General features: G+C 36.1%; 1 protein-coding gene across 1 annotated transcript; it reads left to right on the forward strand.

Moving 5' to 3' along the window:
* The first annotated feature begins 1,086 nt into the window (after positions 1-1,086).
* LOC128229109 (uncharacterized) lies at positions 1,087-18,943 on the forward strand. The gene is made up of 3 exons (XM_052940790.1): positions 1,087-1,181; positions 3,270-3,395; positions 15,040-18,943. Exons 2-3 carry the CDS (start codon positions 3,312-3,314, stop codon positions 16,108-16,110), a joined length of 1,155 nt encoding a protein of 384 aa, XP_052796750.1. The 5' UTR covers positions 1,087-1,181; positions 3,270-3,311; the 3' UTR covers positions 16,111-18,943.
* Positions 18,944-21,713: the final 2,770 nt, after the last annotated feature.

A 21,713-nucleotide genomic window follows, 5' to 3' on the forward strand; every position in this document is an offset into this window, starting at 1 on the left:
GGGCAAACATCCGGGGGGGCAAACATCCGGGGGGGCAAATGTCCGGGGGGGCAAATGTCCGTTTACCGTGGATTTCACGTCTCAAAAAGTGGATTTCACTTGTCAAAATGTGGATTTCACTTCGATTTCCGATCTTTTTTCAAAATAGGTCTACAACTTTCTTATTTTTGGATCAATTTGGATAAAATTTGAAATATAAACCCATTATGAAGCCCTTTCAATTATCTGTTCTACAGAAAAATTAATTTGTTAAAAATAAATGAGTTGTGAGTGGATTTCACGTCTGAAAAAGTGGATTTCACTTGTCAAAATGTGGATTTCACTTCGATTTCCGAAAAATTGCTCTAACTTCTTCATTTCATGATATATTTCAATAAAATTTAAAATATAAACCCTTCATTAGGCACTTTCCAAAATGTATACAAAAAAATAAAAATTACTAATTAATAAAACTGAGTTAAGAGTGGATTTCACTTCTCGTAAACTGGATTTCACCTCGATTTCCGATCTATTTTCGAAAAATTGCTCTTACTTCTTCATTTTTTGACCAATTTCAATAAAATTTGAAATATAAACCCTTTATGAGGCACTCTCTAATAAATATACAAAAACAGAAAATTATTTATTAAAATTAATGAGTTATGAGTGGATTTCACTTCTCGAAAACTGGATTTCACCTCGATTTCCGATCTATTTTTGAAAAAAAATTGAAAAAATTGCTCTAACTTCTTTATTTTTTGACCAATTTCAATAAAATTTGAAATATAAACCCTTGATGAGGCACTTTCTAATAAATATACAAAAACAGAAAATTATTTATTAAAATAACTGAGTTATGAGTGGATTTCACTTATCGGAATCTGGATTTCACCTCGATTTCCGATCTATTTTTGGAAAAAAATGAAAAATTGCTCTAACTTCTTTATTTTTTGACCAATTTCAATAAAATTTGAAATATAAACCCTTCATGAGGCACTTTCTAATATGTATATAAAAAAAAAAATTATTAATTAAAATAACTGAGTTCTGAGTGGATTTCACGTTTTGAGTGGATTTCACGTGAAATCCACTGGATTCCTGTATCACCCCGCACCGAATTTAATACCATACCATCGACTTGACAGATGTTTTGACAGTTCTGTACACCACATATCGCTTCGTCACTCCTGTCTGCGGGTTTGGTAGGTATATATTGATTTGCAGATTGAATACAACTAGTTAAATGCGTGATCCTGCAATACATTCAAAAGCAAAAGAATGGATGTTATGATGTCCTAAACAAGTTTACATGCATGGAACAAAAGCAGAAATATTGACTACAAAGATGCAACAACTTTGTCACAAGCAAGCACAAATCAAAAATAATAAGCACAAGTTGACATGCAAGTTAAGTTAGAAAAAGAGAAAACAATAATTTAATTTGATAAGGAATTACAGGCAATGCATCTACAGTTTTGACCATTCCAAGAAGCCATAAGAGATTTAAATTGATTAAAGTTTGAACATGTTCTGTAGTTTTCTGGTAGTGAGTTCCACAGCACTGAGATTGAACAGTGTTACTCTTATGATCTGGCATACCACAACGAGTTTCACTTGTTCGTTTTTTTTTTTGTTTCTTTAAATGATGATACATACTGTTTGCATGTAGGCCAGAAATCATGCCAACACGATTTGTTTCACATTTTCAAAACAACCGGTATGTAGAAAGGTTCAATGTAAGGAAGTAAATCATCGAAACGATGGCACATTCAATTTCAAATGGTCCTTAGTTGTTGTATAGGTTTATCAAGGGTCACAAATTGAACTAACGCTCATAAATTATTATGTTATGAGCTTTTCGGACATATGGATATTGTCACTGGTAACATTTGCTATGTTTCATGTCAAAACCTTGCACAAATGATGTAACACATATATATATATTAAAGCAATGCGGTAGCGTGTCTGCCTACAGAGCGAGAGGTCATTGGTTCAAACCCCAACAGGTGCACATAGCACTTTGTGTAGTCTGTTACATTTGGCGCCCAACGAGGGACCCATGTTGGTGAGGCCTGTGTTGAAAGATTAGCCTCAAGGTCATTGCAAATTGACCTTTGTCTCTGAAATACGAATACAAATTTCAAAATGGAGCGGAAACGTGTAACCGGGTAATGGATATGTATATAGTGGGCTTAGTGGCACAGTGCCACTGGCACTTGTATTGTCTCGCAATAGGTCACCATAAAAATATGTTAGATACTGAAGGCTATCTATACAGACAGGTCAAGATACTCATGGCTATCTGTCCAACAAGGCCATCCAGGTGCATTTGTCATGTTTCTGTGACATCTCTTGTTTGTATTATATGTACCACAGAATGTAGATTCAATAGCACAAATTTAATTCAGTTACTTGTATTCTTCTGGGTTGAAGCAAAAGTCTAAATAATAATTATACATACAATACTTTTTAAGGTTTTCACATGTTATGAGACTGCCGACATTGTTGTTAGGGCGGGCAAGCGGGTTGTCAGGTGGGCAGCGTTAAATTCACCTTTGAAACTGAATTACTTTTACTCTTTAGTTAGTGTTGACATATTGTGACCAATCTTGGTATATAGGAAGAGATTATGGAGACCTATACTGGGATACTGTTTGGAGCCCTTAGGGACAAGGTTACTGTTATGAAAAACAGTTGAAACTGAATATCTTTAGTAGGGTTTGACATATTGTGACCAAACTTGATATATTATAAGAAGAATTAATGGAGACCTTTCATGGATTGTGTTTGGGGCCCTTTTACTAAATATAGAAAAATGATTTAAAATTGAATATCTTTGGTTAGGGTTGAAATATTGTGACTAAACTTGGTATGATTTGTTGCCAGTATATATTTCATTATTTATAGAATCTTTCCAGTTTTTTTTCTTGATAACAGTGTGCCAAATTATTTTTTTCACAGTTTATAGTTTAAATTAAAGAAACAATGTTCAGTGATGGAAAAAATAATTTTCAGATAGTTTATTGCTCATCAAAAAATTTGTATTTACCGGTATAAGCAAACGCTTGATTTTGTTTATGATTTGTAATGCACTTTGCATCCAAGCACCAAAAAGCACTGGTCCTACCACATCTATGCCTTTTTCTGGGCTGATAGCAGGAGCACTTTTGAAAAAAAGTATTCCAATTTTTACTAACATGTACCTTGAACTCAAGTGAGATTTGCTATGATTCAAGCCTGTATTAAAGACATAAGAATATTAGATGATTAAGAAAATACTTCACTTACAGATAAGGAGATGAATGAAGCCATAAAGTTTGAGTAAGGATGTGATGGGGAGCCAGCAAAGTGGGCTAGGCGGCAATCTGCTGCCATCCACATGTGTGCAGGGACGCCGCCGCAGCCTTCAACACCAGGTACACATATGATTTATTATGTTCATAAATAAGAACACTATTTGAACTATTTTATCTAGAAACAAATACTACCATAAATGGGCTATTTCAAAAACAATGGCTAATTTGAGTATTTCGTAAATAAAATGAATAATTTTCAAATAATCATCATTTCTTCTGTCCCATATCTTGTATTTCTGTGTCATCTAAAAGTCTGGGAAGTTTGACTAAATTAGCTTCAGCGGAAAAAAAGTTATGCAAAAAAAACATGCCAATATTGTCAGGAGTGTAACAAAAAAACGTGACACTTTACAAAATACACTCAATTTAAAGCATTACTGTAAACAACATTGGCGAATGACAATGTAATAACTATATTTACCAAAAAAAACACATATGTTGACCTCAAGGTGATATAAAAATTTAAGCAATATTCTAATATTTATGCATGAAATATTACTGATACTGATAATGTGTGTTTTAATTTTTTCCACATTTTTTTTTTCTTAAAAAAAGCTCTTTTTAAAGTATAGCTCGGATGAATTATCATATAACTTACAATTTATTTATTTAAAGTTCAGGATAATATATCATTATTACATGGGTACAATATCTTTTGTGTGTTATTACTCTTGCTGTTGTTTAGCTTTCTAGAAATATGCTGACCTAAAAATGTCAGGAGTGTAACATTTGATATAAAATGAAACACAGTGTGTGGGAACAGTTAAAAAATGTACTAATAAGGGTGTTTCCTGGAAGCGTATGTCATGGAGTGATAATAAGAAATGATCATCTCTGAAGATAGTGATTGGTTACTGAGCATGTAGATACTCAGGAGTGTAACATTTTTTTGCAAATTTTTGGCATATTATTATATCATCATTTTTAGAAGTATTGCAGTATATTTGTACATATATATGTTAAGATTTCAAATGAGAAGTGAAGTATACATTTTGTCAATATGATGTAAATAAGGTAGGTTTAAACCATTAATGCCTATAAATGTTATCAAAAATGTTTGAATTTTAAGCAACTTAATTACTATGCAACTAATAGAAAAATCATACAGTGACAGACAATCAACAAATGGTATTTTTTGCTACAATGAGGCAAACTGATGACCCTGTTCTATAATTTAATTAATTTAAAACTATGTGACTTTAATTTTCAGCATAACTGTTGACATGTCCTTCAATGTTAACACTCCTGACCAAATATTGGTTATGAGTGTGAATACTATTTTTTTACAGATGAAATATCATAGAAAATAGGGGCAAATTAATTGTAAGCCTTCCAGGTTTCAAAGGGGCACAAAGAAACAAGAAAAGTTTAAATACAAGGAAGAAAGTCACTAGAACTACATCAGAGGAAAGAATTAAGAAATACAGAGAAAATCTTAAAAATGATGATGTTCAAAATTAGTTTTAAAAAATGAACAAGGAATAAGAAAACACAGGAAACATGAGAAGCAAGCAAAACTCAGAAAAATAGCTGTGTTATGAAGAATCTTTTAGAAAACCCCAGAGCTTGGGCCAAAACAATAAAGCTTTTATTGAATAAGGCAACTGCTCACAGACGATCAAAGCGGTTGACAAAGATGACCATGAAGTTGTGGAGGAAACCCTTGAAGTAAGCAAAGTAAGCCATCCAAAAGTATGAGAACAAAAATGTCAAAAGTAAGTTGGCATCTGCAAACAAGAAAAATAGTTAGGCCAGAAGAAAGTCATGTCTTAATAGAAACATGAAGAGGAAAGATACTCAATTGAAAGTACACTGTCAAAACCATAGCATATAAAGCAGTTTGGGAAGATAAGCTGTACAGTTCTTCTCTTGAAAGCAATTCCAGAATAATGCCCAACAAAAAAGACACCTTGCATATAAATGGAAGTCATGTACCAGGTAACCTAAATGCCAATTACTAAGTCCAAAACTGAAGTCTAGAACAGCAGATAAATGAATCGAAAAAGGCAGCCAAGGCAAATTCACTGACCATAGAGAGCTGTCTGACATATCAGTATGATAATGTCCTTTTGACACTATACCTGGGACTGTAAGAATTGGGGTGCGGACTAATATTCATAATCTGTATGAGCCATTTCTTTCAATTTGTACCGGATCATTTTGTGGATGATAATTTGACAGTTAATGCAGAAAGAAGTCTCTACAGTGACACAGAGGTGACATCACTTTATTGATATTGTGGCCACAACTTAGTAACTAAAAAAAATGAGGGCACAGCTTAGTAACTTTGTTGTGGCCATGACTTATTAAATCGTGGCCTCAACATAGTAATTAATAGTTGTTACTTAGTTGTGGTCACAAGTTACTAAATTGTTGCCACGGTTTAAGTTGGGGCCTCATATAAGATACTAGGTTGTGGCCTCAAGTTACAAAGTTGGTGACACAATTTACTAAGTTGTGGCCACAATATATATCAAGTGTCACGTTAGTGCCACTATTTTAATGTAAATCTCTTTACGTAGCAAAGGTAAAATAAATATTCAACACTAGATGTGCAATAAATTTATATTATTACCGGGTAAATTATTCATCAGATATGAAAGGACAGATATTTTATGTACGTGTTGTAAAATAAGACTTTCTAATTAACAAAAAAAATATGTCTTAAAAGTGGATGACCGCTCAGATATTTAGATCAGATTTATGCAGTGAGCTACCTTCAATGGGATGTACACCTGATCAAATGCAGATGATATATCATGGCCATCCCAAGAATGATATACTAAGAAAACCATCACTGCCAACACTTATGTCTCAGTTTGGGGTTAAAATTGAAAGTTGATACATAGTAACTTGAACTTAAAATATTTTGTCAGGAGTGTAACAATTCGGAACACTTGTATTAAGTTACTTACACTGAATACCATTAGTTAAATGAAATCAAAGTGTTACTGTTGAAGCACTTAACTGTTATTTCAATTGAGTTTTGCAATTTTTTACAAGTTGAGCAAGAATTAAGTAACAGTAACACTTTTGTATGTTTTTGAAAAACCTTTCTCAGATTATGTAAAATCCCAATTTGTCAATGCTAAATTTGTTTTATAATGTTTCACTGGCTATCAAATACTTTGTAATTGCATTTCCTTTGATTTATACTGAGAAATTTTAAGTGAAATCTATTTAATGGTTGTAATCTACATATGTCAGGAGTGTAACAATTTCTTAAAATATTGTTCCTGTTTTTATTTTTCTTCTGTGAAGTGAAATCATAATGCCTCATATGATGTTTCTGTGAATGTTACTTGTTGTTGTTTAAATTCTATGAACATGTATTTTTTTTTTAATTTAATTGCACAATTTGAATAGAAAAAAAAAAAAATGCCTTTGAATATCACATTTCATTGGTAAAAAAAGTACAACAAATCAATTTTTTCAGAAAATTGGAGCGACTGAGTAAATTCAACAATCTATTAATGTATGCTGACATTAGAGCTACTAAAATAATAATTGGGAGACATGTTAACTCAGGTTATTTCAAGAAAAAATGACATTAAAGGTGTTCATGTATTTGGTGTTTTTATTCCATGCTTAGTTTATTAAAAGTTTGATAAAAATGTTAATATGAGTTGTTTTCTCCATTCAAAACCTATTTTGCACACTACAAAGATTGTTCATCAAAACTAGGCATACAGCCTTGTATTTAATTATGATTTAAATTTAGACCATTTTTCAACTTTTCTTACCATTTTTTTGAAATAGCCCAAATATGAACAATATTTATACAGCTGTGCAAAAAGTGTTGGTCATACAGTTGTATAACCCTCTAGTACCATCTGTTGTGTGATTATAAATTGCTAGATGAACATGCATGCTCCAGTTCATATAGCACAATGACAAGAATCAATCTTTTTTGATATAGTAACTTTTAGATTAATGCTGTACCTGTATTCATTCAATTAACTTTAAATGGAATAACAAGTCTAAATATAATACTCTTACAAGTGCTTGGCAAAAAAACAAAACAAGCCTTGCTATATAAAATACAGAATTTTAGAAAGCCTGGAGAATATTTTACATTTATTAGTGCAGGGTTCATGGGCTTATTGTTTCCTTATACAGATAGAGGAGCAAGTTGGGATGTATTTTCTTTGGACAATTTTTAGGCCAAAGGACAACTGGTTCTTGACATTGTAAAAAGCAAATGTATTACCAAATGTTTAATTTGTTATTTTAATATCAAAGAAATCTGTTTAAATAGTGATCTATGAAAAAAATGATTACTAATTATGCTTTATTATATTGCCTTCGGGTGGTTTATAGAGATCAGTGAAATAGAATTAATATTTCACTGTTTCTAACAGTGAAAATATCAATTTGATATTTTTCATTGTTTTGAAATTTTGGCCCGCTAAAATCAAAAGTCAATGCGTACAGGGCTGGGACAAAATTTCAACAACTTCATTTCCAAAATGATGTTATGTGTGAATACAAATTGGCGTTGTTATTTTAAAAGTGTAATTAAATTACTTTTAATTGCAATTTTAGGGATATAAAGAAAAGAAAAATTGTTTGTTTCAGTGTAAGATAGCAATATATTTCACCTCATGAACACTAGAAGTGAATATTTCACTCATGGTTAAGCCACTTGTGAAAGGTAAATTTTGGTGCTCACTTGGTGAAATATATTACGATCTTACACTCTGGGTACAAACAATTATCCTCTTTATCATCATTTTTTTAAAGTCTTAATATAAAAAAGAGACTGATGTTACATAAGTGACAGATACATGTACATGTATGTTACCTTATGAGGATTTCATATTTAATCTATTCTTAAATTTATTGATATTTTTTCAAAGGTCAATCGTTGTTTCTAATTCTTATATATATCCAATATATGTGTGAGTAAGCATGTTTCTTTTAATTACATGTATATATAAATTATGGTACTGAAGAAAATATTTAGGGAAAGAAATAATCAAAACTTGAAAAGAGTTCTTGTATGTTTCCATTTTAGGATCCTTAAAAAAGACATTTGTTTTTGGTCTAAGAAATTAGATATTTCTTTGTATGTTGGTATAACAATAAATCAATTTGTTCATAAATCAGTCTTTGTTTACATTGTTGTAATCCTTTGTACATGTTAAGGTATATAGCTAGGTCTATATCACATTCTTTGTGATATTGAAACGGAATATAAATCATGAACAGATATGTAATGGCAGACACAGGTACATCAAACGTATGAAAAAAATCTGAAGAATAATTAGTTCTTAGTAAAAAGCTGAACTATTGCAACTGGGTCATGTACAAAATGTTTTAAAAAATAGCTCATAATGAAAACAAACACTGCACTTCTGTGGAATGTTTTATTTCCTGTTTCAATCAGTTGTCGCATCCTAACAAAAATAAAGTAACTAGTGCACTTAAGAAGAATGCAATGTATGGTACATGAAGAGAAATGTAAATATCAGTCAAGAAGACACATTTATAAGTGCATATAAGCGACAATAGTTTCCTCTTTGAAACTGCCGCTGTTATGTATCTGGTACTATTACGTGCTGTCTATCATTGATCAGTTCTGGTAAATGCTAGTAGATGTATCCCTGCTCTTACCTTGTATTTGACACATTTGACAACTTGCTTTGGTTGGTGCCATACATTTGGGTAGTCTACATTTACAAAATACATGTTACATATCTGTTGTGTTATAAAGAATTGGCAATACTTTTATAAAAGATGATTCCTATATAATAATGCAAATGACTAAACTTTGTGTGCCAAAGATGTGTTTATGTTAAAAGGTGATATAAATGCCCATCCGATACTCCATTAGTACGGAGGATATAGATGTTTTCAAGCCTTTCTTATAACTTCTTTAAACTAGTGCAATTTATCTTAAGCATGTTTGATTGAGATATTTAAACATCAGAATGCCCCTGAATTGAAATTTATATGAACAAGAGTGGTCACAGACAGCTATATGCCCCGCCTCATGGGGGCATTTTTTGTAACGAAAGCCAATCAATGGTAAGGGTAGTTTCTCAGGAACATACCAAATGCGTAAAATTAAGAAAGGGCAATAACTCTTTCAAAAAAGGTCAAATTGTAAAAGCCTGACAATATGCGCTGCGTCACTATAATCATAAATGTAAGAGGAGTTGTGAAGAAACCAATTTTAAATGTAAAATAATGATAGGGCAATAACTCTTTCAAAAATGGTCGAATCACGAATGCCCGAGAATATGCGCTGCGTCACTATATAGTCATCAATCTGTGAAAGTTTGGTAGAAATTGCATGAAAAACGTAAGAGGAGTTGCAAAGAAACCAATCTTAAATGTAAAATAAGCAAAGGGCAATAACTCTTTCAAAAATGGTCGAATCGGGAAAGCCCGACAATATGCGCTGTTTCACTTAATGATCATCAATCTGTGAAAGTTTGGTAGAAATCGCATGAGAAATGTAAGAGGAGATGCAAAGAAATGAATGTGGGACGGACGAACGCACACACACACGCACGCACACACACATGCACGCACAGAATTGCCCCTACCATTATTATATCCCCTCGCCTTTTCAAGGCGGGGGATAAAAAGCATGCAGAGTGTGATGAATTAAGGCACAACAACAATCCCCTGTATGATAGGTGTACAATAGAATGTACCTCCCACAATTCCCTGTATGAAAGGTGTAGAATGTACCTCCCACAATCCCCTGTATGATAGGTGTAGAATGTACCTCCCACAATTCCCTGAATGATAGGTGTAGAATGTTCCTCCCACAATCCCCTGAATGATAGGTGTAGAATGTACCTCCCACAAGCCCCTGTATGAAAGGTGTAGAATGTACCTCCCACAAGCCCCTGTATGAAAGGTGTAGAATGTACCCCCCCCCCACAATCCCCTGTATGAAAGGTGTACAATGTACCTCCCACAATCCCCTGTATGATAGGTGTAGAATGTACCTCCCACAATCCCCTGTATGATAGGTGTAGAATGTACCTCCCACAAACCCCTGTATGAAAGGTGTAGAATGTACCTCCCACAATCCCCTGTATGATAGGTGTAGAATGTACCTCCCACAATCCCCTGTATGATAGGTGTAGAATGTACCTCCCACAATTCCCTGTATGAAAGGTGTACAATGTACCTCGCACAATCCCCTGTATGATAGGTGTAGAATGTACCTCCCACATTCCCCTGTATGATAGGTGTAGAATGTACCTCCCACAAACCCCTGTATGAAAGGTGTAGAATGTACCTCCCACAATCCCCTGTATGATAGGTGTAGAATGTACCTCCCACAATCCCCTGTATGATAGGTGTATAATGTACCTCCCACAATCCCCTGTATGAAAGGTGTAGAATGTACCTCCCACAATCCCCTGTGGGATAGGCATACAATGTACCTCCCACAAGCCCTTATATGATAGGTGTAGAATGTACCTCCCACAATCCCCTGTATGAAAGGTGTACAATGTACCTCCCACAATCCCCTGTATGAAAGGTGTACAATGTACCTCCCACAAGCCCCTGTATGAAAGGTGTAGAATGTACCTCCCACAATCCCCTGTATGAAAGGTGTACAATGTACCTCCTACAATCCCCTGTATGATAGGTGTAGAATGTACCTCCCACAATCCCCTGTATGATAGGTGTAAAATGTACCTCCCACAATCCCCTGAATGAAAGGTGTACAATGTACTTTCTTACAATCCCCTGTATGATAGGTGTAGAATGTACCTCCCACAATCCCCTGTATGATAGGTGTAGAATGTACCTCCCACAATCCCCTGTATGATAGGTGTGGAATGTACCTCCCACAATCCCCTGTGGGATAGGTATACAATGTTCCTCCCAAAATCCCCTGTATGAAAGGTGTAGAATGTACCTCCCACAATCCCCTGTATGAAAGGTGTAGAATGTACCTCCCACAAGCCCCTGTATGAAAGGTGTAGAATGTACCTCCCACAATCCCCTGTATGAAAGGTGTACAATGTACCTCCCACAAGCCCCTGTATGAAAGGTGTAGAATGTACCTCCCACAAGCCCCTGTATGAAAGGTGTACAATGTACCTCCCACAATCCCCTGTATGAAAGGTGTACAATGTACCTCCCACAATCCCCTGTATGATAGGTGTACAATGTACCTCCCACAATCCCCTGTATGATAGGTGTAGAATGTACCTCCCACAAACCCCTGTATGAAAGGTGAACAATGTACCTCCCACTATCCCCTGTATGATAGGTGTAGAATGTACCTCCCACAATCCCCTGTATGATAGGTGTAGAATGTACCTCCCACAATCCCCTGTATGAAAGGTGTAGAATGTACCTCCCACAATCCCCTGTGGGATAAGCGTACAATGTACCTCCCACAAGCCCCTGTATGATAGGTGTAGAATGTACCTCCCACAATCCCCTGTATGATAGGTGTACACTGTTCCTCCCACAATTCCCTGTATGATAGGTGTAGAATGTACCTCCCACAAGCCCCTGTATGATAGGTGTAGAATGTACCTCCCACAATCCCCTGTATGATAGGTGTACACTGTTCCTCCCACAATCCCCTGTATGATAGGTGTAGAATGTACCTCCCACAATTCCCTGTATGATAGGTGTAGAATGTACCTCCCACAATTCCCTGTATGATAGGTGTAGAATGTACCTCCCACAATCCCCTGTATGATAGGTGTAGAATGTACCTCCCACAATTCCCTGTATGATAGGTGTAGAATGTACCTCCAACAATTCCCTGTATGATAGGTGTACACTGTTCCTCCCACAATCCCCTGTATGATAGGTGTAGAATGTACCTCCCACAATCCCCTGTATGATAGGTGTAGAATGTACCTCCCACAAGCCCCTGTATGATAGGTGTAGAATGTACCTCCCACAAGCCCCTGTATGAAAGGTGTAGAATGTACCTCCCACAATCCCCTGTATGATAGGTGTACAATGTACCTCCCACAATCCCCTGTATGATAGGTGTAGAATGTACCTCCCACAATCCCCTGTATGATAGGTGTAGAATGTACCTCCCACAATTCCCTGTATGATAGGTGTAGAATGTACCTCCCACAATCCCCTGTATGATAGGTGTAGAATGTACCTCCCACAATCCCCTGTATGAAAGGTGTAGAATGTACCTCCCACAATCCCCTGTGGGATAAGCGTACAATGTACCTCCCACAATTCCCTGTATGATTGGTGTAGAATGTACCTCCAACAATTCCCTGTATGATAGGTGTACACTGTTCCTCCCACAATCCCCTGTATGATAGGTGTAGAATGTACCTCCCACAATCCCCTGTATGATAGGTGTAGAATGTACCTCCCACAAGCCCCTGTATGATAGGTGTAGAATGTACCTCCCACAATCCCCTGTATGATAGGTGTAGAATGTACCTCCCACAATCCCCTGTATGATAGGTGTACAATGTACCTCCCACAATCCCCTGTATGATAGGTGTAGAATGTACCTCCCACAATTCCCTGTATGATAGGTGTAGAATGTACCTCCCACAATTCCCTGTATGATAGGTGTAGAATGTACCTCCCACAATCCCCTGTATGATAGGTGTAAAATGTACCTCCCACAATCCCCTGTATGATAGGTGTAGAATGTACCTCCCACAATCCCCTGTATGATAGGTGTAGAATGTACCTCCCACAATCCCCTGTATGATAGGTGTAGAATGTACCTCCCACAATCCCCTGTATGAAAGGTGTAGAATGTACCTCCCACAATCCCCTGTATGATAGGTGTAGAATGTACCTCCCACAATCCCCTGTATGATAGGTGTAGAATGTACCTCCCACAATCCCCTGTATGATAGGTGTAGAATGTACCTCCCACAAGCCCCTGTATGAAAGGTGTAGAATGTACCTCCCACAATCCCCTGTATGATAGGTGTACAATGTACCTCCCACAATCCCCTGTATGATAGGTGTAGAATGTACCTCCCACAATTCCCTGTATGATAGGTGTAGAATGTACCTCCCACAATTCCCTGTATGATAGGTGTAGAATGTACCTCTCACAATCCCCTGTATGATAGGTGTAGAATGTACCTCCCACAATCCCCTGTATGAAAGGTGTAGAATGTACCTCCCACAATCCCCTGTGGGATAAGCGTACAATGTACCTCCCACAATTCCCTGTATGATAGGTGTAGAATGTACCTCCAACAATTCCCTGTATGATAGGTGTACACTGTTCCTCCCACAATCCCCTGTATGATAGGTGTAGAATGTACCTCCCACAATCCCCTGTATGATAGGTGTAGAATGTACCTCCCACAAGCCCCTGTATGATAGGTGTAGAATGTACCTCCCACAAGCCCCTGTATGAAAGGTGTAGAATGTACCTCCCACAATCCCCTGTATGATAGGTGTACAATGTACCTCCCACAATCCCCTGTATGATAGGTGTAGAATGTACCTCCCACAATTCCCTGTATGATAGGTGTAGAATGTACCTCCCACAATTCCCTGTATGATAGGTGTAGAATGTACCTCCCACAATCCCCTGTATGATAGGTGTAAAATGTACCTCCCACAATCCCCTGTATGATAGGTGTAGAATGTACCTCCCACAATCCCCTGTATGATAGGTGTAGAATGTACCTCCCACAATCCCCTGTATGATAGGTGTAGAATGTACCTCCCACAATCCCCTGTATGAAAGGTGTAGAATGTACCTCCCACAATCCCCTGTATGATAGGTGTAGAATGTACCTCCCACAATCCTCTGTATGATAGGTGTAGAATGTACCTCCCACAATCCCCTGTATGATAGGTGTAGAATGTACCTCCCACAATCCCCTGTATGATAGGTGTAGAATGTACCTCCCACAATCCCCTGTATGATAGGTGTAGAATGTACCTCCCACATTCCCCTGTATGATAGGTGTAGAATGTACCTCCCACATTCCCCTGTATGATAGGTGTAGAATGCGGTGTAGAATGTACCTCATACGATCCCCTGTATGATAGGTGTAGAATGTACCTCCAACAATCCCCTGTATGATAGGTGTAGAATGTACCTCCCACAATCCCCTGTATGATAGGTGTAGAATGTACCTCCCACAATCCCCTGTATGATAGGTGTAGAATGTACCTCCCACAATCCCCTATATGATAGGTGTAGAATGTACCTCCCACAATCCCCTGTATGATAGGTGTAGAATGTACCTCCCACAATTCCCTGTATAATAGGTGTAGAATGTACCTCCCACAATCCCCTGTATGATAGGTGTAGAATGCAGTGTAAAATGTTCCTCATACAGTCCCCTGTATGATAGGTGTAGAATGTACCTCCAACAATCCCCTGTATGATAGGTGTAGAATGTACCTCCCAAAATTCCCTGTAGGATAGGTGTACACTGTACCTCCTACGAGCAGCAACAGCGCTAAAGCTTTGTTTTGTCCTTTCATGGCCTTTCTCCAAACTACAATAACAATTGAGGCCATACATAAATATTAAAAGGCTGTTTTATAAGCTTGATGTCAAAACCTTTGAATGCAAGAAAAGTGTCTTTATATAAATGGATTAAAATGAAGTGTGACCTCATGAAAATATCCATTTTCAGTGTAGAATGGATGTAATGCTCATTTCGACAACTGTGTCATCATTGTAAAGAGAACAAAGATGCATATTTACAAAATTTTGTATAAAGATATTTTTTTAAATGTATTTCAGGTTGGTCGCTATCGTTTGTTAAGCTTTGGTGAATCTGAGACTGCCAGTGTTGGAAGTACAGGGAACACCGATGAGGACGCAGCCTCCTTGCAATCTGAGGAGGCTGATAGTGCTTACAATGAGTGGCTTAGTGACACAGCAGAACTTGAAAATGTCATCCTTTCAGATGACATAGAACAGCTTCAGAAAATCTGTGATGAAAAGAAGATTGATATTAACATTCAGTTGAATGATAAAGGAGAAACAGCATTAATACTTGCAGTGAAATTAAGCAAAATAGAAATGGTGAAAACTCTCCTGCTTACGTCAAATATTGACAGAAATTGCCTTAATGTTCAGTACTTCTCACCTTTAGATGTAGCATTAGTGACAGCATTTGACAACCGGCTTGAACCACGGCAGACTGTGTGCTGGGAAATCATTGAGTGCCTTCTGCAAGTAGACGCGGAGCCCAGCAGCAAGGATGCCATGATGTACATTATCAGAACAGCATTAAAATACTGTGATGAAGAATTTATCTACAGACTCATTTTATTAGCCAAAGAATTCTCCAACTCAACCATGTTACATGAGATCATGCTACAAAAGCTGCACAGACATCAGCCTGTCTACATTGAAAGTCTGGATCCCTTTTTTATCTGTATTTCAGAATTTACAATCAAACTCCTCAAAAATGCAAATGGCAGCCGTCTGTGTGACATTGTGAACTCTATGATCTATTACCTGGACTCGTACTGGCACTGTAGAACGAACAAGATGACCACGTTCCAGAAGTTGATTCTATATGCTTCAGCAGCAGGCTGGGACTGGACCCCGCAGCAGATGGACTACATCAACAGGGTGTGTCCTTATCTCCTATCCCGCTGGTGCAAAATCCAAAAATTGTACCCTATTTCCTTGAGTCACCTTGCCCGGAAGTCGTTTAGGCTTAACACCCAGAGCCCCGTGCCGGAGAGCCTCCTGAGTCTGCCATACCGTGTGCCAGACGCCCTCAAGGACTACATCATGCTCAAGGATGTGGACGAATTTCTGGATGGTGATGAAATCAACATCAAGGACATCCGACTGTAAAGTTTGCTCTTTTGCAGTTGTTTGAAACTGTAAAATGTTTGGTGTCTTATTCGGTGAAGTAACTTAGAAAGAACACTTTTTCATTAAAAGGTTAAAGATTAAAAGGAAAAGAGAAATAATTTGTGCAGTCCACTTTGAAATGTATAACTGAAGAGAGCTGCACATTACAAATAAACAAGCACACTATGTTAAACTACAACATTAAAATTGGCAATGCAGTTTCTTGTTAAATTGTTGATAACCTGCATGTTCATTTTACATAGGGCATATTCTTTCAGGAAATCATTGTTTTGTAACATTTAAAGTGTCATACATATAAAAATATATCTAAGCAATCCTTGTTTGTTGACCTGTGATGACAGCAAATAATTCCTAATGGGAAATCACAATACTATGGGTTAATGATTTAGCAATAATTTCACGAAAGTATTAAAAAATCAATTGTTAGCTATAAGAATTTTACTGTCGATATAATGTACTTCATAGTTTATAAACTCTACGCAAAGCAAATCAGTGTAATTCTTTGATCAGTATCTATTATATTTTAAGTGTGTTGTTTGTAGAGTTCTGTAAACATTACCTGTCTTATTTTTTTACGAGAAAAACTATCAGTATTAGAGTAATTTTGCAATCAATTGTCTGTCATATTTCTGCATATTGTGTCTGTTTGATATAGATCAAAATTATTGGTATGGTATATTCTGCCAGTGTTATTCCAGTCAGTTGTTCATATTTCTCCAAGGGTAGTGACACCAGTTTTTGAGAACAGTAGTTCCAAAAACGCCTTTACAGACTTTAAGACATTCTCCTATTAGTGTTTGAATCCTTAGCAGAAGTTTGGTGATTTCTGTCAACAATATTGAGGCATGTTACAAAAAGTGTAAACCTTAGGTCATGACTGTTGGCAATAACCCTGAAGCACTCATCATAGGCATTGAAAATGGAGCATAATATTCATGTTGTACATGTCAAAATATATATTTCAAACATATTTTCATTTTTTTTCATTTAGGTGCTACACATATACATGGTCATTTGTGTATTACATGTATGTTTGTGAAGAAACTAAATTCATTTTCCAATAGATTTATTGTAGAATACCACTTTTTCCTGAAATATGAATAAAAGACCGTATTTGGAACTTGATTATTTGGATTTTCCCGTAATTTCAACGTGCCATGCAGTAAAAACAATAAGAAATCATTATAGATTTAATTTAAGTTTAAACTTGCTGGTAAATGTTAAATGTGATTTCATTTTATAGATAATATGCATGTAGAAGGTATAAAAGGCAACTCTAGGATATACAGGTTTCTACTGGTAGGGCAAACTAGAATCCAGGAAAAAATGATAAGATTGAGTTCCAAATAACAACTGTTAAAAGCCATCACACATACTTCTAGTGCTCCGGCAATTCTAAACCCACTTTTATTGTTGAACAACATCTAGGCCTATAATTCAATGCCATATATGTTTACTTTTTAGAGTTCCACTCAGGAATGTACTTAATACACACCCATCACATTTCTTTTCATCACCTGTCAATTATATAAGCTGTACCTATGTAAAACGTTATCCTTAAACTCAGCTTGTTAAGGGCTTTAATTTCATTTAGCCATAGTACGTGAAGTGTTAGAAATATTTTTTATATAAATTTACCCTATTCATAGCATGATTAACAAGCAAGCTGTGTATAGTATATATAGCTACATAAATAGCTTTGTTTAAAGTTATAATGTATGTATGAGAATTTTATAATTTTGTTAAATCTTTAAGACTTGTATATGTGACAGTTTTTATAATAAAACACAATTCTTAAATCAATAAAACTAAAAATTGCTTAACTACTGTTTGCAAATAAACATTGCAAAGCATACTCACCAATTAGTTAATAAAAGCACAATGAAAAGGAGACATAGTCAATTTGTACCAAAAACTGATTTCAGATTTTCAGCACTTAAGAGCATTATTTAAGGGTTAAATTTATTTGGCTGGCTGATGTTCATTGTAGGATACACCTGGTACACTACTTCATATCATTATGAAGTGTAACGGAAAATGTACTGGTTGCCGACGATGTGAAACCAATGTACAATGGGCCGTTTCCAGGTGTATAGCCTTCCCCAAATTAGTTTTTTAACAAGCTTAAAATGCTCCATTTGATTAAGAATTCACTTGGTGTATTTGGGCGGAGTAAAAGCCAGGATCATTCGACGCTCCAAAAACTTTGAATGCTAAGTTTATTTGCAAACAGTATAATTGTACTTACTAATATCAAGGACAATGTATGTTGGAATTTTCAGCAAAAGTTCATTATTTTATGTCAAAACTCCACTTAGTATCTTGTGAAAGTGCTCAGTACTTAGTATCTTGTGAAAGTGCTCAGTACTTAGTATCTTGTGAAAGTGCTCAGTACTTTCAGTTGGTATATTTGTTTTGGTTCGTCTGTTTTAAGATGAACATCCAGGTATTGTCACTAAGGTTTGGTGTTATCATTCATAGTTGTCATCCAACTTGTCACCATATAGCAAACACTTGTTTGGCATAACATGGGAACCATTGATGGAAATTATATGAAATTGGTAACTGTAACAGTGACTATCCAGTCCCATAATTCTGACTAAAATATTGCACATGTTATACCCCTTCATTTTACCTCGAAAAGCAGACAGAATTAATGTGACCGTTGTGCTTTTGTTAACATGCGGCTGTGTGTTTATGTTAAGTTTATCTGTTATATAGCTTTTTCAACCTCAGATTATTTTGTATACTCCTTGATGCTTTTTTGTTTTGAATGCAAGCACTATTTTGGCATTAAACTGTTACAATGACATATCTTGAACTTTTGTTTTAACTTTTCTTATCAAGTTATTCAAAATGCAAATGATTTACCGACCAAACATCTTTTTTTCTGAGAAACTTAAAATCAAAGAATCATCTTCCAAAGAAACCATAGACAGTCATTATGCCTGTAGAAATTGCTATTCTTTTTTAAATTTTAAACAACAAGATTGTAAACACATTAAATGAACACTATTTGAATGGTCTGTGTAACAGGCTGTAAGACATATGACTCAACTATTGTTCATTTATTGTCAGGAAGTCAGTTACATCTGGCTTCTCATTGTGAGCATCTGAAATTACAATCCACTTAAACTTCTTAAGGATGAATCACAAATGAAACATTATTTCTCCTGAGACAGCCTCTCATGTTAACAAAGATAAATCGTTAAGACTGTCAGATACATCACAAAGCAATAAGAGAAAGAACAAATGTACCAGAAGAAATACTTTTATTTGTTCAACATAGAACAGCAACTAAAGGTATAAATAAATACATATATATATATATAAATAAATATTTGATAAAATTCATTAAAACCATGAAAACAATGGCATGGATCGGCTTCTACATTATGTGTGTTTGCATTGAACAATTTTAATAAGCGCACTTTTGTGCACAGATTATAATGAAAGTGTGTCTGAATCCAAGGCATGTGTTCTAACACTATCTCTGAAATTTCAAAACTCCCAAAATTGCAAAATACAAGCATTATCTCACAGATATACCGTTTTTACAACATTTTTATTTTTTGTCTTGGAATGAGTAAATTTTTGCGTAAATAACTGCAAACCAATGATAAAAGATTGCTGACAAAAGATCAGATCACAGATTTTCATATTTCCATTCGAAAATAAATGTTTTATGGCTTAAACCGTTAAAACATCATTTCTTAAATACAAAAATCTGCTATCTAATTTTTTGTCAGTAGTCTTATATTACTGGTTTCCAAGCATTTTCGCAAAATTTGGCTGGTTCAAAAAGTTGTCAGAACATTCAATCTGGACTATTAAGCTCTTAATGTACAATTGCAATAAGGTCAAGTTCTCTCTAAATGCATGACATTGCCAGGTCCATCTCAAACATTAATACATATACAGAACCTGAAATAGCCTAAACACACGCACAAAACTGTCATTATTAATGCATCTCATGAACAAATGAACATAGGCAATATGTGAAACTTTGATGCATGATGACCCCATGAAATGTTGGTTCCATTCGGAAGGTTTTGCTCACTGGCTAATAACAGATCAAGTTATGGAAGTTTGTATTGTTAACCTGTTTTTCTTTTTCTAGGTTATAAGTTTGGGGTATGTCTCCAGGTGGGCAGTGTGTCACCAGCAACACTCATGTCTGAATGTTGAAGGTCAAAGTCACACTGATGGTCTTAAGTCAAAATGGACACTCTCGTTTTACCTTAAGGGAGCATATAAACCTTTCAGTTTCCCTTCTCCATCTGTATTCTTATCAGTCACTTATTCAATATGCCCAAAGCATATCTGTACAGATGTTAAAAAAACTTGGTTTTCATCGCATAGCAGTGTTGCTAGTTGTTTTTTATTTCAACTGAAATCAACGTTTCGAGGTCAAACCAGGGTGTTTGTAATCTCTTTATTGTTATGATATTTACATGTTATTCCCATTCACATTAGTCCCTTTAAATGATATCACAATAATAAGGAGTCACCAGGCATCTAATTTTCATATTATTATAAACCAGATACTTAGAACAATATAAAAAATATGAAATGCATTATTAATTCTACATTGTAACAGCCCATGGTGGTGTAAAATATACCAGGGGGAAAGTGCACTCAATGGGAGGACGGATCCAAATGATGATCAGGGGGAAAGTGCACTCAATGGGAGGACGGATCCAAATGATGAACAATAAAATAGTGCCAAATATTTACACTTATGAGTATCATGTTTAAATATATGGGATGTTATCACAGTTATGACCCAATGAGGAATGGATACAATCATTGTTTTTTGTATAATTGAAATGCTCCTAAAACAAAGTCACAAGGTCCAAAATACACGTGCAATATATATTATAGTTCATGGTGTTTGATAGTGATAAATGGACGATAGCCTTACCACATTTATTCATCTGCCGGTAACAAAGATGTGTTATCTGCACATTTGCCTCCAAATTATCTTTTAAATAACTTGAATTTTGATAAAACAACATGTTTTGAAATTTTTAAACTTGTTTCTGTGACATCTGGCCCCTTCAGGCTGGCATCCTGGATGCTGACATCTCACCTCTAAAGGCTGGCATCCTGGATGCTGACATCTCTCCCCTACAGACTGGCATCCTGGATGCTGACATCTCACCTCTAAAGGCTGGCATCCTGGATGCTGACATCTCTCCCCTACAGACTGGCGTCCTGGATGCTGACATCTCGCCTCAAGCTGGCATCCTGGATGCTGATATCTTGCCCCTACAGACTGACATCTTGCCCCAACAGACTGGTATCCTGCAAGCTGATATCTTGCTCCTACAGGCTGGCATCCTGGATGCTGACATCTCACCTCTACAGGCTGGCATCCTGGATGTTGACATCTCACCCTACAGGCTGGCATCCTGGATGCAGACATCTCACCTCTAAAGGGTGGCATCCTGGATGTGGACATCTCACCTCTACAGGCTGGCATCCTGGATGCTGACATCGCGCCTCTAAAGGCTGGCATTCTGGATGTTGACATCTCGCCCCTACAGGCTGGCATCCTTGATGCTGATATCTTGCCTCTT

This window comes from Mya arenaria, chromosome 3, assembly GCF_026914265.1.
Source record: "Mya arenaria isolate MELC-2E11 chromosome 3, ASM2691426v1".
Lineage (NCBI taxonomy): Eukaryota > Metazoa > Mollusca > Bivalvia > Myida > Myidae > Mya > Mya arenaria.

What these genes read in the sequence shown, in the direction of transcription:
- LOC128229109 (XM_052940790.1), top strand. Translation starts at nt 3,312, where the DNA reads ATGGGGAGCCAGCAAAGTGGGCTAGGCGGCAATCTGCTGCCATCCACA. An exon ending in GCCGCAGCCTTCAACACCAG is followed by an intron (nt 3,396 to 15,039) that starts GTACACATATGA and finishes AATGTATTTCAG; the next exon opens with GTTGGTCGCTATCGTTTGTT.